The sequence below is a fragment of the Notamacropus eugenii genome, chromosome 6, assembly GCF_028372415.1.
Source record: "Notamacropus eugenii isolate mMacEug1 chromosome 6, mMacEug1.pri_v2, whole genome shotgun sequence".
NCBI lineage: Eukaryota > Metazoa > Chordata > Mammalia > Diprotodontia > Macropodidae > Notamacropus > Notamacropus eugenii.
The window spans coordinates 261601881-261629281 of record NC_092877.1 but is presented as its reverse complement, the minus strand read 5'-3'; the positions used below and the strand labels follow the sequence as shown (position 1 = coordinate 261629281).

Sequence of the window (27401 nt, the reverse complement as noted above, 5' to 3'; positions counted from 1 at the left end):
ATAAACTTTTAAATACCCCTTTAACTACATATCTCACTGCTGGCCATATAATCTCCAGAGAGGTCAAAGACCAAAAAAGGAAACTTTCTATGTATATCAGAACATTTTTTGTGTAGCAAAAAAACCTGGAAACTGAGTCATACCAATAGATTGGGGAATAGTGAAAAAATTTTTGGTTCATAAATGTAATGTAACATTATTGAGATTCAAGAATATGAGAAATTCGGAGAATCATGGAAAGACAGAAGCAAAATAAATCATGTTTAAATAATATAAGCAGAATAATATATTTTGCATAAATATTAAAAAGGAAAGCATAAACAAAAAGAGCATTAAAATGAACCTAGACACTGGTGTAAATATAATGACTGATCTTGGCTTTAAAGAACAGAGGAGGAAATTCACCTCTTACTGTGCATCAAGGCAGTGAGAACGTTGCTTGTGCCATTGGACATATTCTGTCACGCCCACTGGTTTTCCTTAAGAATTTTTCTTTGTCACAAGGGAAGGTCACTAGTGTTGGCAGAATGAAGGAAGAGAAATAGAAAGAAGGACTAATTCAGAATAGACTATAAAGTAGAAACAAAATACATCAATGAATCTTTTATAAAAACCACACTTGATTTTTTCATTGTTAAGTGCAAATTAATATATGTATACATTACACAATACACAAATAAGTATTGGCATTTACATATATCCATATGTAAATGCATATACAAATGAGTATAGTATTATTCACAGATGTATATGTGCATACATATATAGAAATTAATATAGTCATATACATATGTATATAATGGAGGAAAGAAGGGCCTGTTGTGTTCTAAGGTCCATGGGGTCATGAAGAGTTGGACGCAACTGAACAATAACAATATATACAAATCAGTATAGTACACATATATGTACAAATGTATATTATATTAACACATATTAATATTAATATAGCATTATATATGTATGTACAAATACAAATTAGCATAGTATTATACATATGTATTTTACAAAGTAATATATATATGTGTGTGCATACAAGTTCATATAGTATTAGTCATGTATATGTATTATATATAAATGAATATAGTATTGTACATATAAGTATATATGCACACAGGACCAGCCAGTTGGGTAACTCACCTCACCCTCTCTTCCTCTCCTTTTCCTCTCCAAAGGAAGATCAATTTGGATGGTCGGAAGGTGCCCAGTTAACATGGGGTTTACTGACTAGTTTCCTTCTTTCCTTCCTTCCATCCCTCTCTTCTTTTCTTTCTTTTTTTTGTTCTTTCTTTCTTTTTCTTTCTTTCTTTCCTTCCTTCCTTCCTTCCTTCCTTCCTTCCTTCCTTCCTTCCTTCCTTCCTTCCTTCCTTCCTTCCTTCCTTCCTTCCTCTCTCCCTCCCTCCCTCCCTCCCTCCCTCCCTCTCTCTCTCTTTCTCCTTCTTTCTTTTTTATCAAAGACCAAAAATTAAACCCATTTCTCCCTGGATAGATTGGACCCCAATAGGTCTCTGTCCAGGCACCACTTAATGGCTGTATTTTGTGTCCTCTTGGCTCAGAGTGAATGTCAGTAGTAATTGTTTCTCACATTAAAGGGGCCATCCCTTGACTTACTTCTTAAAGAGGCCTATTCACTGAATGGGTGTCACCTCACTTAAAGTGAGAACCTGAAAAGGCCTTAGTCTAAAAGGGCCAGGGTTTCTCATTGCATCCTGGGTCATCTCCAGGCATCCTGATGAATATCTGGCCAGATGGCTCTGGAGGAGAAAGTGAGGCTGGTGACTTTGCACAGCCCTTCCCTTACTTAAATCAAAGTCAACTGCAAGTCATGTCATCATTTACCTGATGTCATGGTCCTCTTCGAAAGCGAAGGATGAACACACAACAATACAAATTAGTGTAGTCTTATAAATACATGTATTTATGTGTATTTGTATGTATACACACACACACACGATGCTCCCAAAGGTTTAGTGGAGCACAGCACTAAACATGAGATGTTTAGTGGAGAAGAGGTTGCTATCAATAGCAGAAACACTTGAAATATGATAAGAAGATGAAAATATAGGGAATTTCCAGCAATAAAAACTGCCCTAGGCCTTTGACAGTAGGGGCTAATGACCCCAACATCTCACTAGACCCTGAGGTCACCATTATTAAAACTCAGTTCAGTGATCAATGCTCCTAAGGATTACCCTAAGATTAAGTGTACTGTATTTGAGGAAACAGCAAAGTCTGTAATGGTACTTGCAGAATTTTCTGTGTAAAAAAATTGTTAATTTCTCTAAGCTTCAGGTTACTCATGTATAAAATGGGAGAACGAATGCTTTCACCTACTTCACAAAAGAGGTATTAAAATGCTTGTTCATTTGGATTGGTTTCATAGTCATTTCGAGGATCAAATGAGATTATATGAAGTGCTTGGTAATCATAATCCTTGATATTAATATATATGCTTTTAAAATATGACTGTCATTTCCATGTAAATAAATACCAGATCTACCTTACCTTTTGTAAGCACTTATACTTCTAGTTGTCCTAAAATACCTTCTGTCTAGATGCCTTAACTTCAGTTAACTGGTGTAAAGGCTCTACATGGCATACTTACTTAGTGTTAATTCTTTGAAGAGCATTGTTAAAATGCACTGTCTTTGGGAGTGGTGCCATTAAGCCAATATTATCAATTAATATCCTACTATGAATTCATTTGTGAGATTTTTCAAGCCAGTTTCCTTGTAAGGGCCAAAAGAACTGGAAATAGGGGCAGGGGAGAGAATAGGAGATAATATTGAAGGCTTGACAGGAGCCTTTGTAGGGTAAGCCAGAGTGGGATTCCATATTATATAGTCTTCTATCTGTGGATGAAATCATAAAAAGAAAAAAAAAAGACATTTGAATCACAAGTCAGGGTAATCTAGGAAAATAAAGCTCTGGATATGAAGTCTGAGACCAAATCCTTGCCCTGACACTTACTGCCTCTAATAACCCTAAAGTCAGAAGTTACCATGCCTATCAAGATGTAATTTTCACATATTAAAAAAAACAAACATGAAGGGTCTGTGTTAGATGATTTCTGAAGGTCCTTTCAGCCCTGAATCTGTGATTCAAATGGGGAACTATTTCAGCTTATGCTTGATTACACAGGTTAGTGGGGTAAATACAAAAGTTTAATTGACAGTAGATAGCCTGTTTTATAATTTTGAACTATATTTTCATAGCTTGAAGAGACCTTAGAGGTTATTGAATCTGCTCCCCACAATTTACAGATGATAAAATTAAGGAAAAGAAAGGTTAAGTGACTTGTCTAAGGTCATATGACTGGTAAGTGCCTTAGGTGGAATATGAACCTTAATCTTCTTGACTGCGGGCTGGGAGATGGATCAGTGGATAGAAAACCAGATCTAGAGTCAAGAAGGCTTATCTTCCTGAGTTCAAATCTGGATTTAGACGCTTACTATCTAAGTGACCCTGGAACAGTCACTTAGCCTTGTTTGTATCAATTTGCTCTTTTGTAAAAAGAGCTGGAGAAGGAAATTGCAAACCAGTCTAGTATCTTTGCCAGGAAAACCCCAAATGAGATCACAAAGAGTTAAATGTGACTGGAAAACAACTGAACAACTTTTTGACTCTAAGTTCAGCACTTAATCCGCTATGACTCCATGCTGCTTTTAGGGAAACATTCTTTCTGGGGGAAGAGAAATCTCAGGGGACTATAGAAAAATCACCGTCAAAAGCTTTCCAGAGGAGAAAGTGAGGCTAGTGACTTTGCACAACCCTCTTTCACTTCCAATTCCTTTGCAAGTCAAGGCATTCACCTGCCTCATGTCAACTTTGAGAATGAAGGACAAGCCCTGTCAACAGTACTAGCTACATCTTGGAAGATGTTATTTTTGATCCCTCTCCTACCATAATGGATAGTCCCAGGAAACTAGCAATTAAGAGACAAGTTTTTAAAGCTTCATGTTTGATTCTGGTGATGATGGTTTCAGGGTATGCTCTGTCTCACAAACAGGGAGGATATCATTTCCCTAATCTATTGTTTAGCTACGTACTTTCATAAGGTAGAAATTTCAGGTTTCTTATGCTGAGAAGGACTGAGGAGGGATGCTGGAAAGACCTGGATTCAAATCCTTACTTCATACTGTATGTACAGTTATGTCCTCTTTGTAATTCTGGGTCTTCACCATAATAGAAGAAGATCCTGCATTTGAATAACCTTTAATAATTTTCAAAGTGGATTTATTGAAGTCATAGAGGGGACTCATTTTTTAGGTAGGAGTAGGGCTGGATGTAACCTAAGGATCCTTTGATCTCTGGATCCTATGATTGTCAGGTCTTTTATGCAAACAATTCTGCCAAAGTAGGCAGGGTTGGTATCATTTATTCCCATTTTGTCCATGAGAACAGTAAGCTTCCTGCGAGTAAGAATCAAGCTTTATATTACTTTTTCAATTCTCTACTTCTCTGAGAGTAGGAATCAAATAAAAGTTTGACAGCTTCATCTTTTTGCCTTGCTGTTTTTCTATATTTGCTGCTCTGAAGTTAAGGGTTGATGTTTTCATTTAGAACTTTCTGTAGAAGGAAAAAGAAATACTCAGTGTTCTCAATTTAAAGTAATTTCATCTCTTTGGCTTCCTTTGGGATCCTAAAACCCCAAGAATTTTGGTTGGGAAAAGTCCTCCCAAAGCAATGAATAAGGCTACATTAGTGAATATTAAGTACCATGTAGTTGCTATTTTTAGGGGTTCTTAAAGTGTGTGTATGTGTGTGTGTGTGAATGTGTATGTATGCATGTATGTATGTATGTATGTAATGGAGCCTTTTGGTAATCTGGTGAATCTGATGGACTGCTTCTCAGAATAATGTTTTTAGATGCACAAAACAGAATACTAAGGTTTACAAAAGAAACCTATTATATTGGTATTATTTTAAATATTTTAAAAAGCCAAGTTCATGGACCTCAGAACTGTTGCCCTATTGGGCATATGTATCTAAGGCTCTTGGCTCATAAAGTAACTCTATATGTATCTTATTTTTTTCTGTACAACTTTCATTCTCAGGAATTCCGGTTAATGACGTCTAACTGAAAAGGACAAAATTTCAAGTACAGCTGAAACTTGCTAATGTATTGTATTGCCTATCCTAAAAGTTAAATTTTTACTTATAGATGACAGTTATAAAAATGACACAAGGATGATGTCTTTTCCCTCACTAAACTAAGCAATGTTTGTGCATGTTACTAGAAGCGAATCAGTTTGTTAACAATGTGTTAACAACATAAGGGAAGGAGACAAGGGGCAAAGGGGTCAAATGGAGAGATAGCAGGGGAATAAAAGGGACGTATGGGAAATTTTTTATCCAGGGAATGCAATCTCTGAGTCCTAAGTTGCCTACTGTGCAGGAAATACATCTCTGTTTGTGATTGGGATAATATTATCACTAAATATTATCATTAAATGTTTAATTTAAATTAATTAATAAACTAATTAATTAATGTTTAATTTAAGTTAATGTTGGAGAAGTAGGTTTAGCTTTCTAAGAATAGGAACTATATAATACATAAGAGGTGTTAAGCAGTTTGTAATGATTGTGATTTGAAGTCCCAGCTCATTATTCAATAATGGAAGTTTAAGGATTTTAGTAGGGAGGATCACAGAGCTTTTCAGTCTAGTGCTTGCTACTTTCAGTGCTATAGTAAATATTTACTTATAAGTGTGCATACATATGTAATCCATATGCATATCCTTTTGGTGAACTGAAAATCCCTCAAAGTAAAATTCTTAAAGAATGCTGAATACCTGAAATATAAGATGGGTAATTTTGACTATTTTCAATTAAAAAATTTCTTGTATAAATAAAATCTATGCAGCCAAAAATAGAAGGAATATAGAAAACTGGAAAAAAACTTTCATAGATAGTCTTTCAGATAGGATATGATTGGATTGGAATGTTATTGTGGTGCAGGAAATAATGAGCTAGTTGGTTTAGAAAAACATGGAAAGACGTAGACTTATGAAAGAAGATGCTCTCCACTTTCAAAAAAACAGATGACAAGTAGAAATAAACAGTATGGTCTTGCATATATGTTTGCGAATATATATGTGTATGTTAATAGTTATCTATGTGTGTGTGTGCATATTTATATGTATGTGTGTATATATATGTGTGCATATATATGTATGTGTATATATACATATATGATTGTAGCATTCTTTAGGGCAGGTGTGGATAGGGAGGGGAAAAATAAAAAAAAGTAAAAATAAAAATAAAAAAATAAAGTAAAAAGTGCACAATAGAGAGCAAAAGAAAACCTACAAGGAAGCAAAAAAAAAGCTGAGCAGTTTTCAAAACAATGTGTAATATTTATTATATAGGTTTTCTTGAAATGGAAATTTATTGTTTTATATTGAATCTTCTCTTATGTTCTGCTGTGTATATGGCAGCGTTTTTTTTCGCTTAGTTTGTATTAAGTTCAAAATAAATTTTAAAATTTAGAAAAATAGAGAATACTATATACCAATTAAAGAAATATGCTAAAAGCAAGAATCTGTATGGTTAATCCAATTCTCATCACTAATGTATCTTCAAATCCATCTACACCTTCAAAATTCTCAGTAAAATTCAGTGCTAGTGCCTCTCATAGTTCAGTTTATGTACTGAACACTGCTTCTCAGCCTGCAAAAGTCTGAAAATGTGTAAGGAGTCGTTTTCTCTCTTCTCTACAGAGGAGATGCATTTATCAAGGCTGGTACCTCTGTTACTTCCCTGGCTCGTTTTCGTCCTCACCACTTCCAAACTTTATTGACTGCCGCTGAAACGGAATAGTCAAATAAATGATCCTTCAAAAAGAATTTGTTTTGGTCTTGATTTGGAAGAGAGAAAGTGGTAAAGGAATCAGCTGTAGGTTATATGACATTTATTTGGAATCTTTTAAAAAGTAGATGACATAAAATAGGGATACTTTGGAAATAAGCTTTTAAAAACGATTGAGGAGTTGAGGTAAACATAAATATCCAAGTATTTCAAAAAGAATGTATTTTCTCTGATTGTGCTCATACATTTCGCACTCCTCTCATTGGTTTATATAGGTAAGGCCACTCCATGAATACTGTTGAGTCAAATGCTTCTTCTTCCATGAAGTCTTGCCTTAACTCTCCCCATCCAACCCAACTAGAAATTGTTCTCTGAATTCTCATGGAACTTAGTCCCTTTCACATGCACTTACCACATTCTATTGTTGTATGTTTTCTTCATCCCTCTTTACTAGATTGTGATCTTTTTGAGGACAGAGACAGTATTTTATTCATCTTGGTATCCTATTCAATACCTAGTCCACAGTGTTTTGGACTTAGGTGCTTAATAAATGTTGGTTGAGTTGTATTAAATATCTTTGTGTGAGTATGTGTGCGTTTTGAGATGAATGGTTTTGACAGCCTTAAGTCTGATCATTTCCTTCTGTTCTCTTGCTACTTATACAGGAACAGACTATTACCAATTAGAAGGAACTTTGGAAATGCTTAAGAGAGAAACTTTGATTGTCTAACTTTGATTTTTTAATTTTCTATGGCCCCACTGCCAATAAACAATTATGAATTCAAAGGTTTTTTTTGTTTTGATAGGAAAGAACTGTTTATGACACATGGACTTAGAAGATGCTAAATTCTACATTATAAAAATCATCTCTTTGCAGCTTCTTTGGAATATATTTTTCCCCATAATATAATCAAGTTATTAAATGGTATGAGAACAATAACATTTAGCTTTAGAAGAGATGTTTGGTTTGAACCTTTCTTTTCACATACCATTTAATAATTGTGATTTACCCAATTAATCTTATTCGTTTTTTTCATATTAGGATTTACTTTTGAGGAATCTTGTTACTTGTGTGTTATTTGCAGCATTTTGTTCTCTCAACCCAAGATGTGTGCTTATTTTTGTGCTAAGTTGTCCTATACATAGTCTAGCTAGTTGGTACCCAGAAGTGTCAAATAATAAACTCAATAGAGTCTTGTCATTATTGTAACTCCCTTGGTATAAACACTTTGAGGAGCCAGGTCAGTATGTAAGGGTAACAACAAATGTGAAGGCATTTGCGGATTTTAGCCCTCTGCATACCAGAGCACAATGAGGCATGTTGAGTTTTTCAGTCAACACTTAAACATCTTTGGCATTAAGTCCAAACTTTCAACTTTTGTGTGAGGTTTCTGTGTTTCTTCCCTTCCCTTCTCCCCCAATCCTTTGTAAATGAATGAGCTATTTGTGTTTTCACTTCTAATTGAGTAATGTTAAAGAAACTATACTTTAATTTACTTTTTTTTTTAAATGAGGAAGAAGTTAACTAGTGGAAGCTTTAGGCTTAGTTAAGATGAAAATTTGACTCTTAATGACTTAACCTCTATTCATTGCTCCTGTGGGATGAACTAATGCATATCAAACCCAAAGAATGTTGTAAAGCATGAATGACTGCCAAAAATCTAAATATCAATTTACCAAGATCTCAAGATCATTTTGACTTCAGTCTGGTTCACTGAACACTTCTAGCACCTATTCTGATAGAAGAGATAGTGAAATAGTAGATAAGATTCTTTTAATGGGACACAAAAAGAAAGCACATGCAAAAAGTACCAAGTGAATAGCTTATATAATGCCACAGAGTACCTGATTTACATATCCTCACAGTCATTCCAGAAACATCATATACATATATTTATACTGACCCCAAAATTTTAGTGTAGTTTTAAGCTTGAAAAACTTCAGAAATATAAGTGCTACAAAGTTACAAAAAATATCATTTGAAATTTCAAATATTTGAATTTCTTTTATATTTGTTTAGTTTTATGAATTTTTAATAATAAATTTTAATTCAAATAAAACATGTACAACAATTTCTGGATGACTCTTGCTCAGACTATCAGATTAGTAGAGTGCTTGACTCTCCTTAATTGACCACCTTTGTGATCTGATCTCTTTCTATTAGACTTTTTCTCATGGGGTCATGTCAAAATTTTCATGAATGAGTCAAAATTTCATTCTTTGGATGATGTTAAGGCTAGGATTACAAGTTGAAAATTAACTAGAATTTTAGTAAGAAACATCAGTATTTTAAGATTTTAAATTTATGGTTGTTTGGTCATTTCTGACTCTTCATGAACCTATGGTCCAACTGTCTACAGGGATTCTTTTTGGAGGCAGGAGGGACAAAGGTACTGGAGTGGATTGCCGTTTCCTTCTTCAGTTTTATGCAAGCAGGTGTTAAGTGACTTGCTTGGGGTCACACAGCTAGTAAGTGTCTGAGGGTAGATTTGAACTCTAGTCTTTTGGCCTCCTGTCCTAGTGGTCTGTCCACTACACCACCTCGCTGCTCCAGAATTTTAAATATTCAAGTGTTATTTTCATAAGTTCTTAGAATTTGTGTGTCTGAAGTTCTTAAAGCTTAAAACAGCACTAAGACTTTTTGGGACACGTATATACCCATATAAATACATATGAGCATTGCATATGTGAGGTATATATATAACAATGCTATAGTGATACTGGAGTAATTTCAAGTTACTACTATGGAAAACGTGGGATGCTGAAGGAAAGACAGAAATGATAGGGCATCTGTTTGAAGGAATGACATACGTGATGTCTGAGGAGTGGTCATAAGAAAGTCACATATGCTAAACAGGCTAGCTTGGTTAAAGTGAAGGGCATGGAGTGGTAGAAATAGGTTATGTAGATAGTTAGAAGATGCAGTGTGACTTGACTCCACTTTATGAAGCATAGGACTAAAGCTGGCAGCCTCTGTAGCCTTGTGTGTAAGGGAGTAACACTCTTAAATGATTCTTTAAATACTCTAATTTTAAATGTATGTAATTTATTTATGATGGTTTGGATAGGAAAGAATCTGAAGGTAGTCCATTTAAATGTTGACTTTCTCCAGCCTCCTCCCTGCCATTTTAGGTTCTGAACAGTATTGTAGCTCTTGGAATAGAAAGAATTCTAAGAAATGTTGCATAGGAAAAATTGGTAGAGTTGGTAATGCATTCAATAACAGAGGGTAAAGGGAAAGATGTTTATAATTCCAAGATTAAAAGCTGTTGGCAGTAATGGGAAAGTTGAGGAAATTTAGAAGTTTCTTGATTTTATTTGTTAAAATCAATGTCTTGTCTGTGTTCATTCTTCATTTTCAAAGAAGACCATGCCATCAGAGAAATGATGACATGACTTGCACTTGACTTTGTTTTGAGTGAGGGAGGGCTGTGCAAGGTCACCAGCCTCACTTTCCCCTCCTGAATCATCTGGATCCAGTGACTATATATTCATCAGGGTGACTGGAGATGGCCTAGGATGTAATGGGAGACCTTGGCCTATTCAGGTACTCACTTAGAGTGAGGTAATTCCCATTCAGTGAATAGGCCTCTTTAAGAAGTAATCAGGGAATGGCCCCTTTAATGAGCAAAAGAAAAAAAAATAAGTAAATCAAGCTGGGAGGAAAAGAGCAACAGTTACTACGATAATCACTCTGAAGCCAGGAGGGTCCTGAAAAGAGACTGTAAGTACAGTTTGGCCAGGGACCTAATGTTGTGCCATATATGGGCGTCAAAATACACACGAACATTGTTAGCATCAATGTCTTGTAAGTGTTCTAAGTGATGAGACTTAAAAAGGAAGACAAATCAGGGTCTTCATAACCACAATCTAAATATAATTTTTTTTGACTGATTATTTCTTTAAAATTTGCAATTGGTCTTTTATTACATTTTTACAGATTTTTAAAATACCAAACCTTCTGTTGAAGTCAGAAATTATAAATTTGAAAAGAAAAAAAATCAAAATGTGGTGTATTCAAGTGGAAAATGATTTTCAAGGCAACATAGTGGGCTTGCTTTGAGAGTTTCTTTAAAAAAATATTTACAGCATGCCCTACTATAGGCATGTTGTCTTCCACTTTTTCCTATATATGAGATTCCATCTATATATATGTATGTATACATACACACATATATACACACATATATACATGTATATTCACACATATGTACTTTGATTTCACTAATTATTAAACTCTACCTAAAGTAATTACTTTTTCTGGGTAAGAGCATTTCTTGATTGAATCAGTCAACTGTAGCATTCTGAATCAGAATGTCTGAACATTGTCTCTGTACCTTTGAATCAATCAAAGCCATCGTATGAGAGATTTGATCATGCCCTCAGGAACTTGTATAAAAGGAACATATTATCTCAACCATATAGAGATACTACGGGTCTGAAGTACAGTATTTCGCTGGCATAATCATGGCTACCATATAATTGTCACACCCTGTTTTTTCAGTCCAAAAATTGGTTTATAACCTTTCATAGCATAATTGTGGCATAGTATAATTCTGTTCATCATGCTGCTTAAAAGGTAAACAGAGTATTAATGTATTCACTAGGGGTGTATGGATATATATTTATCTCCCAAACATTGCAAACTCCGAGCTGAGAATTCTCAGCCCATGAATTTCTGAAAGCTGACTTGCACTCAACCCAGTGAAGAGTCATAGATGCACGGAGAGGTGGGGGCAGGTGAAGCTACCATATTTTAACATATATTCATGAGTATTCCATGCATCCTAATCTTTGTTTTCTATAGTTTTATTTATTTATTTTTAGATTTTGACATTCATTTTCACAAAATTCTGAGTTCCCATTTTTCCCCCATCTTTCCCCTCCCCCTACCCCATAAGACCTTGCATTCTGATTACCCCTTCCCTCAATGTGCCCTCCCTTCTATCACATCCCACCCTTGCCTTATCCCCATCTTCTCTCTTTTCTTGAAGGGCAAGATAGATTTCTATACCCCATTACCTGTATTTCTTATTTCCCAGTTATATGCAATAACAATTCTCAACATTTATTTCTAATACTTTGAATTCCAACTTCTCTCCCTTCCTCCCTCCCCACCCATCCCCACTGAGAAGGCTAGCAATTCAATACAGACTATATATATGTTGTTTTGCAAAAGACTTCCATAATAGCCATATTGTGTAAGACTAACTATATTTCCCTCCATCCTACTCTGTCCCCCATTTATTCTATTCTCTCATTTGACCTTGTTCCTTCCCCAAAAGTGTTTACTTCTATTTACTCCCTTCTCCCATTTGCCCTCCCTTCTATCATCCCCCTCACCCCACTTGTCTCCTTCTCCCCTACTTTCCTGTAGTGTAAGATAGATTTCCTTACCAAATTGAGTGAGCATGTTATTCCCTCCTTAAGCCCTATATGAAAAGAGTAAGCTTCACTTTTCCCCTCTCACCTCCTCCCTTTTCTCCTCCATTGAAAAAGATTTTTCTTATCTCTTTTATGAGTGATAGTTTGCCCCATTCCATTTCTCCCTTCTCCTCCCAATATTCTCCTCTCTCACCCCTTAATTTTATTTTTTATAGATATCATTCCTTGTGATTCAACTCAACCTGCGCTTTCTGTCTATATGTGTATGTGTGTGTGTGTATGTGTGTGTGTGTGTGTGTGTGTGTGTGTGTGTGTGTGTGTGTGTGTGTGTGTGTGTAATCCCTCTACCTACCCAAATACTAAGAAAATTCAAGAGTTACAAATATTATCTTTCCTTGTAGGAATGTAAAAAGTTCAGCTTTAGAAAGTCCTTTATGATTTCTCCTTCCTTTTCACATTTTCATGCTTCTCTTGATTCTTATGTTTGAAAGTCAAACAGTTCTGGTCTTTTAGTCAAGAATGCTGAAAGTCCTCTGTTTCATTGAATGACCATTTTTTCCCTTGAAATATTATACTCAGTTTTCCTGGGGAGGTGATCCTTGGTTTTAATCTCAGTTCCTTTAACTTCTGGAATATCCTATTCCAAACCCTTTGATCCCTTAATGTAGAAGCTGCCAGATCCTGTGTTATTCTGATTGTTTTCCACAATACTCAAATTGTTTTTTTCTAGCTGCCTACAATATTTTTTCCTTGACCTGGGAACTATGAAATTTGGCCACAATATTCCTAGGAGTTTCTCTTTTCGAGTCTCTTTCATAATGGATTTTTTCAATATTTATTTTGCCCTCTGGTTCTAGAATATCAGGGCAGTTTTCCTTGATAATTTCATGAAAGATAATGTCTAGGCTCTTTTTTTGATCATGGCTTTCAGGTAGTCCCATAATTTTTAAATTGTCTTTCCTGGATCTATTTTCCAGGTGAGTTGTTTTTCCAATGAAATATTTCATATTATCGTCTATTTTTTCATTCCTTTGGGTTTTTTTTTTTTTTTTGCAACTTTTTGGTTTATCATATAGTCATTAGCTTCCCTGAATTCCACTCTCATTTTTAAAGAACTATTTTCTTCAGTGACCTTTTGAACCTCCTTTTCCATTAGGCTAATTCTGTTTTCTAAAGCCTCCTTTTCCTCGTTGGCTTTTTGGACCTCTTTTTCCAATTGAGTTAGCCTATTTTTCAAGGTGTTATTTTCCTCAGCATTTTTTTGGCTCTCCTTTAGCAAGCTGCTGACTTGCTTTTCAAGCTCTTCCATGGTCTTGGCCCATTGTATATTCATTTTGGAGGTACTGGATGCAGAAGTCTTGACTTTCTCTGACTGTATGCTTTGTTCTTCCTCATTCAAAAGGATGGAAGGAAATACCTGTTCACCAAGAAAGTAACCTTCTGTGGTCTTATATTTTTTTTCCTTTTTTTGGGCATTTTTCCAGCCCGTTACTTGACTTTTGAATCCTTTGTCAAGAAGGGTCCTAGTGCTTCTGCTCACCTCAGGACCATGCTCAGGGCTGAGATTCAGATCAGCTACTCAATTCCTCCGGAGGCTTTATGCTCAGTGCTCCAACAATGAAACAATGGATGCTGGCTGCTGCTTGCCTGCCCTGGCTAGAAGCCTCTGCTGCCTAACCTCTGCAGCCTCCTTGGGCCAGGGCCAGAGGTGGACCCTGCTCCCTTCTCACTCAGGTTGAAAAAGCCCTCTCGCTGACCTTTGATGCCTGTTGGTCGAGGGATCTGTGAACTGCAGCTGCTGCTGCTGAGGATTCCGCCCCCAAGGTCTGCTCCAGCTCTGGTCCTGCTCCTCCCTGCGCTGCGCATCAATGCTAGGCTGGGCTCTGCTCCACATCCAGTGTGATGGATCTTTCCCATCAGCCTTCCAGGTCACCCTGGGCTGGAAATCTCCTCCACTCCATCTTTCTGTGGCTTCTGCTGCTCTAGAATTTGTTGAGTCTTTCTTTACAGGTATTTTATGTGCTGTGGGGGAAGAGCTAAAGTATGTACATCTTTCTACTCTGCCATCTTGGCTCCACCCCCCGCCCCCTATGCATCCTAACCTTGCACCAAAAAGAGATTAGTAATAAATTATTTTTAAGTAATACTGGCACAAATTTTTTTTTTTAAAAGCTTCACATAATGGTCACACCCCGCTTTTTCATAAGTATTGTCTTAAAATCTGCAATAATTATGCAGTGAAATACATAGAATGAAAAACATAAGGAGAGGGGGTAATATAGATTAGAACTGGAAAGAACCAGCAGTCAAGAGTCAGCCAGTGAAATGAGAAAGAAGACAGGACTGAGCTGTGGCAGAGAAGGGAAATATCAGAGGCATCTCAGAATAGAAAATTTGGATTGATATTACTGTTGTACCCACCTACTCAAAGAGAATAGTCTTGAGGAATACATTTGCTCTTTCTCCAATTTCTCCTTCTCCTGCCTGCCTATTCACAGACACTATATAATATTACCTCCTTTTTTTGACCTAAACATTTCCAGTATTTTGCCTCAACCACAAACAAGCCAGTTAAGTAACTCTCTCTCTCTCTCTCTCTCTCTTTCTAGTTCTTCTCTTTCATAGAACAGGCAAGAAGTAAAAACTAAAATGGACTGTGGTAAAGAGTACACGATCATACCTGTCATCTATCTTATCTGTCAATCACCTTTTGAGTTTCTTTTGGCTTTATGTTCTGATTTCTTCATCTTTTCATTTTAAAGATAGTTGCTATTCTTAGATGATGGGTAGAAATTTCTAGAACTTATTGGTATTCCTGCCTGATATAAAAAATATTGAATATTTTGACTTATTAGGCTTAAATAAGTCCATTTATAACATAAATATATATCTATATATCTTAATATTTATCTATCTATCTGTCTATCTATCCATCTATCCATCTATCTATCTATCTATCTATCTATCTATCTATCTATCTATCTATCTATCTATCTATCTACCTACCTACCTACCTACCTACCTACCTACCTATCCAAACCTTTAACTAGAAATAGGGTGAGTGAATAATTGTTCAGTTCTTACCTTTGTATTATATTAGCCTCCCGGAGAGTGTAACAATAAGAAAAAAATTGTCTTGTATAGTTGTTTGCTTATGACTTTTTGATTTATTATTTATGGATGCCTTTTTCCACCAGTGAATGCTTTGCAATAGTAGGAAGCCTAAACTTTCCAAATTATTTTTGTTATCTCAGAATTGAGTCATGATTGTTGGTATCACTTCTCAAGGCCAGAGAGAGGGCTTTGGGTAATTTTCCAACTGTGTCTAGTAATTTAGTAGTCTCATAGTGAAATAAATAGCATTAGAGCTTGACTTGCTTCTGACCTTTGGGAATGAGAAATGGAGTATATTTGATGTACTTATGATAGTTAAGAAATTAGTAGTGCAAGCATTTGTAGGAACATGGGATCATGGATTGAGAGCTGGAAGAGAACTTGCTCAAGTTTAATCATGTGGTTTAAGTTTCATATTAGAAGAAATGCTGCTTTCTATGTAAAGAAGATATATGCTGAAATTATTGTCATGTTTCACTTTTAAATGGATAATAATTTCCTTGACATGAGTACTTCCTTCCCAATGTAGCTCACAGCCTTTTTTGTTTCTTTTTTTGTTGTTGTAGCAATCAGGACTAAGTGACTTGCGTAGCTCCTAAGAATTTGAGACCAGAATTGAATTCAGGTCTTTCTGACTAAGGGGCAATGCTCTGTACTCTGTGCTACCTGTGTGCCCTTTCACAGCCTTTTAGTAGGTGACTTAATGGTGGACCACAACAATTCATTAAACTATGTGATGATTTTCTTTGAACTTAGATAGGGTGGTGTTCAGACCGTATACCACATCTTCAAATCCTTACAGCTTGGTAAGACTTGTCAAAGTTTGTGTTCTGATGGCATAGCCTTTAACAACCCAATGTTGCCTTCACCCTTAGGTAAGACTACTGCAATAGAAGATGCATGAGTGAATTGTTACTCCCACTTTTGGAGGAAGTACCAATGATGAGATCAGAGATTCATGAAAATATGGAAGTAAGGACATTTAGTCACTCAACATTACTAGTGAGAAAGAGTAGAGAAGAGGAAAAAGTGGCCATAGTCAGAAGTTTTGAGGGCATTGCCTTATTTTGGGAATTCTGGGTCCCAGATGGAAGCCATATCCTCTCTTTCTCTCTATCCTTTTCATCCTCATCATGTTATTCATTACTAAGTAACCAATCAAAGAATCATTCTTCCATTGTTTGGAAATTTCTCTGACAGTGGCATCTGTAATTTATCTTAAGATTGCTGAACAGGAAGGACTACCTTCTTGAGTTGAAACAGTGGAGGGGTGGGGATAAGAAGGGCTAAGAGTTAATTATTGTGTGTTCTTCCTGCTGACTGTAGCCAGCCCACAATAGTAGAAAAATATGATTGTTGGTAACTAACCATAATCACCAATATTTGACCTGATGTTGATTGACTCATAGCTCAGCCAACCAGTAATGGTGGGAGAAGGGAATGAGCTCTCTGTGCTTACATTTTAAGTGCCCTCCAACTATCCCTAATACCTCCTTAAGAAAATATTCCTTTATGGCACATAGCCTATGTAGGCATTAATCACTATATGTAAATGTCACCTTTATTATGATTAGGTACTTGTTATCTTTGATTTGGAAAAATCCCTGTGAAACACCAAGTGTGTGACCTTGGGCAAGTAACTTAGTCTCCCTGATACGCAGTTTCCTCATCTTTGTTCAAAAAAAAAAAAAGAAAGAAAAAATCTGAGTTGAACCAGATGTCATTGGTATGTTAGAGCCACTGTCATTTCTATCTTTATGGTTCTTTCTTTGTATACTGCCCACTAGGCCCTTGCCTAAGGGCTCTTCTGGACCCTCCTGGCTTCAGAGTGATTATCAATACTAACTGCTGCTGTTTCCCACCCAGTCTGATGTCTTTCTTTTTCTTGACCTCATTAAAGGGGCCGTGCCCTGGCTACTTCTTAAACAGGCCTATTCAATGAATGGGAGTTGCCTCACCCTAAGTGAGTACCGAATAGGCCTTGATCTAAAGAGCCCAAGGTCTCCCAGTGCATCCTGGGTCATTTCCAGTCATCCTGATGAATGTCTGGTCACTGGATCCAGATGGCTCTGGAGGAGAAGTGAGACTGGTGACCTGCACAGCCCTCCCTCACTCAAAACAAAGTCAAGTGCAAGTCATGTCATCATTTCTCTGTGGCATGATCTTCTTCGGCAACGAAGGACAAACACAACAACAGCACACAACTTCCTCAGACTGGTTCTTCGGGCAAAAAGAATTAAGAGGAGGTTAATATAATTAAATTCACATATGTAGAATGTAGGCCAAGGCCTGTTTTTAGGTTAGTTGTCATAATCCTTATCTAAAACTACTTTAACTATAAATTTCAGAATACTGAAATTCTACTTTGGGGTTGTTGTCTAAAATGGATATAGAGTAAGTGCTTCTTAGTTATTAATTTCAAGTTATGCAGTAGCAAATCTACTTAAATACTCAAAGGAATCGTGTTTTCTTTGGTGTGAGTACCTCTTCCACCATCTGAGACTGTACCTGAAAAATTTGTTACCCTTTGGCCAAACTGGTGATGGGCCTTTCCTTACCATTGTGAGGAGGGTCCTTAGATCAGGAGTGTTTATAGTCATTGGTCTATATCCTAATGGGAGAGAGGAGTAAGGCTTTACCAGTTAGGGTTAACCTAGAACCCCTGCTAGAACTTGTATTTTACTGTCATAGGTCACCTTTGGAATACAATGATGCATTAAAGTATGACTGCAGAGGAATGAAAACTAGCTTGCAGAAGAAGCCAGACTACAAGGGTTATAACTGATAACAATGATGATAATAGCTAATGTTTATATAGCACCTACTATGTTCCTTCCAAGCTCTATGATAAATGCAAATATTATCTGACTTGATCATCACAACTTTGGTAGGTAAGCACTATTATCTTACATTTTATAGAAGAGAAAATTGTGACAGATAGAGGCGAAATGACTTATCTAGGGTCACACAGCTCATAAGGATCTGAGGACAGACTTGAATTCAGGGCTTCATGATTCCACATCAGCCTCTTTATCTAATGTTCTACCTTGCTACTTCTAATAAGGCAATGAGAAAACTGAAAACAAGACCTGTTTTTTTTTTTTTTCTTATATCTATTATGGGCTTCCACTGAGCCTTTTTGAAGACTGACAGATTGATCATTTCCCTTACAGTTTTGACTTTTTTCCTAATAACTACCAGGAAATAATCATAAGATGATAGAATTAGTGGTGAAATATTATCTTATTTTCACAATAAGCCTGGTAGATAAGCTGCTATTATTATCCCCATATTAAGAAAGAGGGGCACAGAGAGATTGAATGACTTACATAGTCACACAGCTAAGTGTCTGAAGCCTGATTTGAACCCAGGACTTTTTGACTTCAAGCCCAACAATATCCACTGAGCCATCTAGCTGCTTCCCAGGCTAGGGAAGTCTGATATTTCTGAAGAGTATTTGTGACTCAGTGTTGTTAATTCGACATATTTGCTCTCTTTTAAATGATGTCATGTTATTTTTAGTATAGGAGAGACAGTGAAAATTAATATCAAATTATTTATAGCAAGACGATAACTCTTCAGTGAAAACATTTGGAATGGAGATAATATTTCTAGGGCCAAGATATTGGAATTCTAAAGAGTATATTTCTCTTGGGAATTTATAGTTAAATATGGAAATCTTGAAATGTCTGTATGCATCCATACCAATGATCGGGAATGGCATGGCTTCTAAATTATGTAATGTAGATATATCACAGTGTGAAAAAAGTTTGTTGTTCTGCACAAGTCAGGTGGCATTACATTTTGTGGCATATGGAGTTTTAAAACCTATGAGTCATAGTAGCTTCACATCCTTGGAAAGATGTCAAATGGTATAAAACTTTATTTTCAGGGATGGAAGAGTGGGTGGAGAGGAGAGAAGGATTTCATTCTTTTAGTTGCTATATTTTGCAATAATACATCTTAACTTTTGTGGGTGGGTAAGTAGTGTTTGATAGCAAAAAAGTAAGGTGGATATATTTCTTCTGGATGTTTATGAAGTATTTTTTCCCATTCATTATTTTCATATTTCCTTGTCCCCTCTCTCTGTTTTTCTCTTCCTTCACCACCCAACCTTGTAGCACAGAGATCAAAAGTAGTGATAATTTTTTTTTTTAAATTTGAAGTGCAGTGCTAGATTGAGTTTGAAATTCCATGAATAATTTATTAAGTGATGCAGGACTGTAGGTTTATTCGGGTCTACAAGCATTTACTGAGTACCTGCTACGTGTCAGGCACTGGGATAGGCCTACAAATCCAAAGAATGAAGCAATGTCTACTTATATGGAGTTTATGGGGGAAGCAGGAAGTACATAGATAAGTAAATAAATATATGTACATATATAAAAATAACATATAAGTAAAAAATAGCAATATTAAACTAATGTAACAAATATTATAAATTAGAAGTAAATAAATTAGTAAATAATTTAAAGTAAGTTTAAAGTTATGAGTTAAATATTAATATGTAATAAAATAGAAAAATAATAAAACAAAATATAAATAGAACAAATGCAAAAAGCAGTTAATGAAAGGTAGTTTGGGAAAGCACTAGCATGTGGTGAGTTTGGGTGGAACTGGAGAGGAATCAGCAAAGGCTCTCGATGTGGACAGAGGGAATCTAGTCTAACCCCTGCATTTTACAGTCATCAGCTTCTTCTATTTCTTATGGTTGTTGTAGAAAGAGGTGGTCAATTTTCTAAAAATTAGAAAGGATTTCATCATAGTTTCCACCAAAATAGATAACAAAATCCTTAGTTCCTTTGAACTCCTAGGATCTTTTTTTTTTAAGGTCATCTCTGGATGCAAAACATAATTTATATGTGAAACTAACAGTGCCATTTTAGGCATCTATTTTGAATTGTTTTCTCACCAAAATATTGCTTGTAATGTTTCAAGAAAGCGTGCTTTCACTTTGTCTTTCTTTGAACGAGGCATTCATTTAAATTCCATTCAATAGACATTAATTGCCTACTATAGGCAAGGTTTTATGGGGACTAAAGATACAAAAAATGAAAAGTGGCTCTGTTGTTAAGGAGAGTAAAATTGTTTTTTGGGGATAGGGTAGGGGTGGATAAAATGTAAATAATGTTTTGTATGATATTTTTTGAACCTCTCTTTTCTCATTTAAAAAATAAATAGGTTAGAGTCACTTCTTGATCCCTAAAGACACTTTCAGCTCTGCTGATTTAGATAAATGCAAAAGAGGGCTGCAGAGAAAGTGCAATGAGAAGCTTTCACCTGGAGGGCAGTGAAATTCTCTGGGTGGGTGTGACTTAGATCTAAGATCTGATCTCTGCTTGCCTCCCTCCTCTCCCTTTCCTGGTGGAGTAGTGGCGTCCAAGCTGGGGGATTGGCTGGCTAGGATTAGGGCAATATTCGTTCTCTTATTTGTGTATGTATGTGGTTGGGTTGAGATTGGGTAATGGCGAAGTTGTGAACAACTCTAAGACTAGTAGTTGTAGAGAAGGTGTTGATTTGCATTAGTAGGAAAAGTTCCTTATTGGGAATTTCCTTCGTCAAAAACAATCACAGGTCTGGTCTTATCCTAAACTGTGAACAATAAACTATAAAGGCAGTAATAAAGGAGTGCCCTGGACTCTGGTTAGGAGAACAGTTCAGATTCCAGCTATTTTAGTGACTAGCTGGGACACCATGAGGCTCTATACATATATCAGTTTCCTTCCCTCTAGAGTGAAGAGATTGGACTAAATGCCCTTGTAATTCGGACATTTAAAGATTGGGAGGAAGCAACAATTCAGTCAGCCAAGCCCTTCTAATTTCATTCTAGCTCTCAGGAAAAAAACTCCCTGATTGGGTGACTATAATCAGGACTGGACTCTGGATTGGCTTTTCTGGGTTTGGACCTTGAAGGCGGGTCCATGGGGAAGTCAGAGATCAGCCAGTGGGTCATTCAAGGCAACTAATACCAGGGTGAGTGGATTTCTGACTAGGGGAGTGGAGGGGTCTTCTGAGAGCTAGGATTGGAAAAGTTTTTTAAAAGTCATTCAGGTGAAGGAAGGGAGTGGGGAGAACTGGTATGGCTTCCACTGAGCCCTTTTGAAGACTGACAGATTGATCATTTCTCTTATAGTTTTGACTTTTTTTCCTAATAAGTACAAAGGAATAATCATAAGATGATAGAATTAGAGATGTGAAATATTATCTCATTTTATTTTCACAACAACCCTGGTAAATAAGGTACCATTATTATCCCCATTTTAAGGAAGAAGGACACAGAGAGGTTGAATGACTTATACAGTCACATAGCTAAGTGTCTGAAGCCTAATTTGAACCCAGGACTTTTTGACTCCAAATCTAACCTTATTCATTGAGCCATCTAGCTGCTTCCCTGGCTGGGGAAGTCTGGGGTGCAGCTCTGTGGTTCTGTAATATGATTCAAGAACTTGAAGGAGGCTTTTTAGAAATTCACCTAGGGATTGCTATAGAGCAAATAGCTCTAGATTCTAAGAATGAGACGGATTGTGTAGTGGTTAGAGCCCTGGACTTGGGAGTCAAGAAGACCTGGATTTGAAACCTGCCTCAGATAGGGCAAGTTACTTCCATTCTCTGAGACTCAGTTTGTTGATCTGTAAAATAATAATTACAGTAACATCCAGGTTTGTCATGAGGATAAAATGAGAGAATATATGTAAAAATGCAAACCATTAAATTCTATATAAATTTAGTGATGCTCCTGCTGATACTGAGGATGCTTTATTTTTGATGTAGCCATAGAACCCAGATGGTGAGTTGGACCCATAGACTTCTGGTGTGGTGCACTTACTCTCTAAAAGTGTGGAGATCTAGGCTCTAGTCTTATTTGTTTGAATAACAAATGACAACTCACTTCTCTGGGCCTCAGTTTTCCCCTTTGTAAAATGAAGGGACTTTGTCAAATGATTTCTAAGTCTTGAGAGATTCCTTGGGCTACATTAACACCTTGTTCCAAATGGATAAGTTTTCTGGTTTCAGATAATCTCCAAATAGAAAGCGAATAAAATGGCATTTTTTTTTTTTTGGAATGAGTTTTTAGGTCCTTTGAGAAATTCGGGGGTGCTTGGCTTAGACTGGCACTGATTGACTATGCAAGGGTGGGGTAGCCTGGCTTGGAGCCAATCTGGATGTTTCTGCAATGACACACTAACATCTTATTTGTTTGCCCAGCTCCCCAGCCTGGTCTTTAGCCAGAAGTAATTTCCTATCCTTAGTCCAGATGCTGTGTGACTGGGGAAGGAAAACATACATAATATGAAAGGCACTCTGGTAAATTTCATTTTGCATTTGTCCTTGCTAAGGGGGAAAGAAGGGAAGGTTTAGAGAAATTCTCGTGCGTACAACTGGTCTCCTCAAATCTCTTCTATCTGGATAATTAGGCAATTAGCCTGGGAGTTTGTAGTTTTCTTGTTCTGCTTGGCAAAGGTAGGAATAGGTTGATAGCCAGCAAAAGCATCTGTTTTGTCTATACTTTCTGGGTCTACAGAAAGAGGTTATCTACCTTTGGTAATTTATATTTTATTTAATTTAGAAATCTTTCCACATCTAGGAACCAGAGATGTTGGATAACTTGTTGCCTTGATCAGAAAGTAACTTTATTTTCATTTATTTACATGTCTTGTAATGACTGTTTAGCAACATCCTTCACTCTCATCTGGTCAAATGCAGAGCATTTGCTAGTGGCCACATATATCTAATCTGGATGACTGCTTGTTCGATGTGTTGTAAGAGGGATTCTTTTGGGGGTATAGGTTGCTGCTGATTTTTTTTTTCTATATCTGTGATTCTGCCAGGTGAACCAAGGAATGATGATAACTATTCAGTCTGCTAAGTTCTTGGTTACACCTGTTAGATGCAATTGTTAGTCTCTTTGGAATACTGGATGTCTTACCTTCTGAGACTGGCATATGAGCTTCATAAGAATGATTTTGCATAGAGGGCTACAAAACTATTCCTGTTCCTTTTGGACAGCTTTGGCCTCCAACCCTCTTTCTATAGGGACTGTGCATACTTGGGCACATGCCAGTTCTGTTATCTATCTCTTAGAACTCTACCATAGGGGAGCTTTTGTCCCAAAGAAAGATATTTTGTGCTCCCCACTTATTCCCTGAATCCATGAGTTGTCTTTGGACATTGGTTTTATGTTTCACAGTTAGCTATATTGTCATTCCTTTGAGATTTATTGATAGAAACTATGAGTGACATCAGAGTAATAACCATAAGATAAACTGCCTTACAGGGAAAGGGTTGGTGTTGGAGAGGATTATATTTTAACTCAGTGAAAACAATAAAATTCACATAGTTTTTAAAGACATTTTTGTTTAGTTTTGAGTTCCAAATTCTTTCCTCCCTTTCCTCCTCCTCCCTTGAAGTGGTTAGCAATCAGATATAGGTTATCCTTGTGCAATTATGTCATACATTTTCTTATTAGTCATTTTGCATACGAAGACTCAAATAAAAGAAAAAAGAGAGAAAATGAAAAACAGCATGCTTCAGTCTGTATTCATTCAGTATCACTTCTTTCTCTGAAAGTGGATAGTATGTTTTATCATTAGTCCTTTGAGATTGTCTTGGATCGCATTGCTGACAATAGCTAAGTCATTCACAATTCTTCACTGAAGAACATTTACTGTTACTGTGTTACTGTGTACAATGTTTTCCCAGTTCTGCTCACTTCACTTTGCATCAGTTCATGTCTTTCCAAGTTTTTTTGAAATCATCCTGCTTGTCATTTCTTATAGCACAATAATATTCCATTACAATCATATACCACAGCTTGTTTAGCCATTCCCCAATTAGCCACCACAAAAAGAGCTGCTGTGAATATTTTTGTACAAATGGGTTCCTTTCCCGTTTTTTTTTTTTTTTTGGATGTTTTAAAGATACAGACCTAGCGGTGGTATTGCTAGATCAAAAGGTATGCATGGTTTTATAGCCCTTTGGGCATAGTTCTAAACTGATCTCCAGAAATTCATATAGCTTTAATCTCTTCTCCACACCTTTGTCATAATATTATAATTCCAAATTTTCTGAACTCTTCTTATTCTCTCAAAGATTTTTTTCTTATCAGCTTAAGGAACTCTAAGTTAACAGACATGGGCTGCATCAGGCTCCTAAAACATTTGGGCAGAAAGATAGGATAGATGTTTGCACAACATTATTCAGCTTTGATAATGAAGATTGTTCTAAATGACATATCAAAATGGGTTGTGTAGGAACACATCTGGCTCCAAGCAAGTCAACATTACCATTCTCTCCTCCCCACAATGATCTGTTTCAGGAGGCAGTGAGTTGTGCCACTGTGACCTCAGGAAGCAAAGGAGCAGCCCAGTTACCAGCTGCAGTGTGGTGGAATTTGCTGTTTGGAAAACAGTGAACTCTATTTTAGCAAATGATTTACTGCTTACATTCCTGGCTTTGCCTTTCAAGGATAGATACTCATTAAATCACTGCTATATGTACCTTTGTACTGGAGGGTGTTATAAATGCATATGATTAGCAAAGAATGTGAAAGGTTATGCAGTCCAAACTTGAAAGTGCTGATCTCAAAATAAGGAACACATCTTTTCTGCTTCCAGTGGATTGCCTTATAATAAAATAAGGAAAATGAAAAGGTGGTGAGCTAAAAACCTTTAAAAAGTGCCCAAGAAAGGATTCAAGAAACCTCTGTTAATTTCCCTCCATACACTAGGTGATACAGGTGTTTTTTGGTCTTTTACCATAGGTCTTGAGGAATCATTTTTGTTCGTCATCCAGTTCTACATTCTATTTGATCAGCTTTGCTTGTGATAAACCTTGGCATTGCCTCTTCCTGTCTTATATCTCAATATCTCCAGTAGTTGTTCTTGCATTATCCTTCCTGGAGTAAACAATGGTACATTTTAGGGAGTGGGACTTAAAATGGCTCAAGTAGTTAAGCAATGGATTGAAAATATGAGCTGTGAATTCTAGTTCCTGAACTGTGGATTTTTGGGGAATTTTAGTGGTGTTCGTAGCAGACTTTCAATTGCCTTTTAGAAAGGAATAAAGAAAACTAATAGACTATAATGAGAGCTGAGGCACTTTAAAGTTTGCAAAACACTTTACATAGCATTATTCCCTTTGATCCTGACAATACCCAGTAAATGCTGCTATACAATGATTCCCATTTTTCAGATGAGGAAATTGGAGAAGAGAGAGGTTAAGTGCCTAAACCATAGCTATTAAGTATCTGAAATAGGATGTGAACACAGTTCTTTTTGACTCCCAAATCTAGCACCTGATACTGTGTAAGGTGAAAATAAACAATAGAAGGTATTTAATAGTCTATCCTAGCCCCTTAATGTCCCACATTAAAAATTGCATTGGCTCAGTAGGTTATGATAGGTTTTTTATTTCTTGAGACTTTGTAAAGTTGGAAAAGGACTTTAGAACTAATCACTATCTTTATCCTTTCTAACATCCTTCATGCATGTTGCTTTTATATGATTTGCATTTCCTACCTGACCGTACTCCTGTAGATTTCTTCATCCTGCCCACAGGAACCTTATCATCATTCAGGCATTCATCAGTTTTGTTATGCCTACCTCCTCAGTGCCCTCTGTCTCTGGGACTCCTCTGTGAGTGGAGGATGGAGTGGAGAACTCCTCTCCAAACTTGCATTTAAGGAGAATGCCTCCACCAGCCATCTCTTCATTTTCCACAAGTGCTGTGCTCTAAGACTGGACTGTTGCATCATATCTCCTTGCTGGGTACTTTCCTTCTCCATGTCCCCAACTCTTTTTTCTGTGTTGTCTTCTTTCGTTAGGTTATAAGCTCCTTGAGGACAGGGATTGTCTTTCTCTTTCTTATTTGTATCCCCAGAACTTAGCAAGGTGCCTGACATATAGTAATGCTTAATAAAAGTTTATTGATTGACTATTCAAGCAAGTCCATTTCCCTGTGAAGACTCTATTGCTTATGTGGTTGATAGAATGCTGTATTTAGAGTCAATATTGCCTGTTCAATACGTACTGCTTGTGTGACTGAACATGTCACTTCATCTCTAGAGCCATGCTTTTCTCATCTGTAAAATAGGAATTTTCTCATCTGTAAAATAGTAATGCAGGGTGTTCCAAAAATCTTAATGAAATTTTAGTTCTTAATAAGTCCTTAATAAGCTCAAAGCTACACTAAAACTTTTGGAGTCCTCTCTACCTTGTAGTACTTACCTCCCAGGCCTGTTTGTGAGAATCGCAGGAGACCCTGCACATTGCAAAGTTTAAAATGCTGTATATTTGAAAATCACCATCATCATCATCTTTACTTTCTTTATTTTCACCCCAGTCAAATTTCTGTATTCAGATGAAAACTACTTGGGCTAAGGTAGCTTAATGTTTTTGTTTTAAAAGTAGCAAAGCAATCTCGTGTACGAACCTGCTGGTGTTTACTGTGGAGTGAGATGGCAGAGGTGGTATTACACAACAAAGACTTTAACTTCTCTCTGTTCAGATTATGTTGAATGAGATTAATGGGAAAAGGTATTCTTATTAACTGGGACAGAGAATTTACACATCATTTTAGAGAAATTTGCTCACTTTTATCAACATTTTATAGTAAATGTGAGTGGGGAATGATTTTATTCTTACCTTTAATGGAGCATCTGCTTTCTGAATCATCAGAAATTCTTAATATTCGAAGTAGGAATTAATAAGTGGTTTTAGCTGGATATATTTTTTTAAGTTTTAAGTTTTCATATAATTGAGATTTGTCTTTTTTCTTTGCAGGCAAGAAGAGACTGATAGAAGAGTGAAAAATGTAAGATACCCTTCTACCTCCACCCAAATTGTGTCACCCTTGCATGTACTAGCTAATAAGCTCTGCTTCTTTTACAAAGACCCTTTGTTTTTGTTAGAAATCATTCATTTGTGAAATCCTAAGTGCATTTGCCTCTAGACATTGCTTGTGCTTTCCTGAGTCTTATTGGATAAGGAGGGTAGTTGGACTATAATATGAAGAGGGCAGTGGTGGCATTGGTATGATTAGAACCAGTACAACATTTTTTTAAGACAAATGTTTGTGTGTATATGAGTAAATGGTGT

The 27401-nt window shown here is 36.4% G+C and overlaps 1 protein-coding gene across 35 annotated transcripts in view; it reads left to right on the top strand.

Moving 5' to 3' along the window:
* LMO7 (LIM domain 7) overlaps window positions 1–27401 on the top strand; it is a 246962-nt gene that overhangs the window by 155075 nt on the left and 64486 nt on the right. For 34 of the 35 annotated variants that reach the window (XM_072622275.1, XM_072622274.1, XM_072622270.1 and 31 more), the window contains one exon: window positions 27087–27117. In XM_072622275.1, the coding sequence (XP_072478376.1) occupies window positions 27087–27117 (31 nt within the window). Of the gene's footprint in view, window positions 1–22592; window positions 22612–27086; window positions 27118–27401 lie in introns of those variants that run through there. The other variant, XM_072622256.1, reaches the window with a different exon arrangement.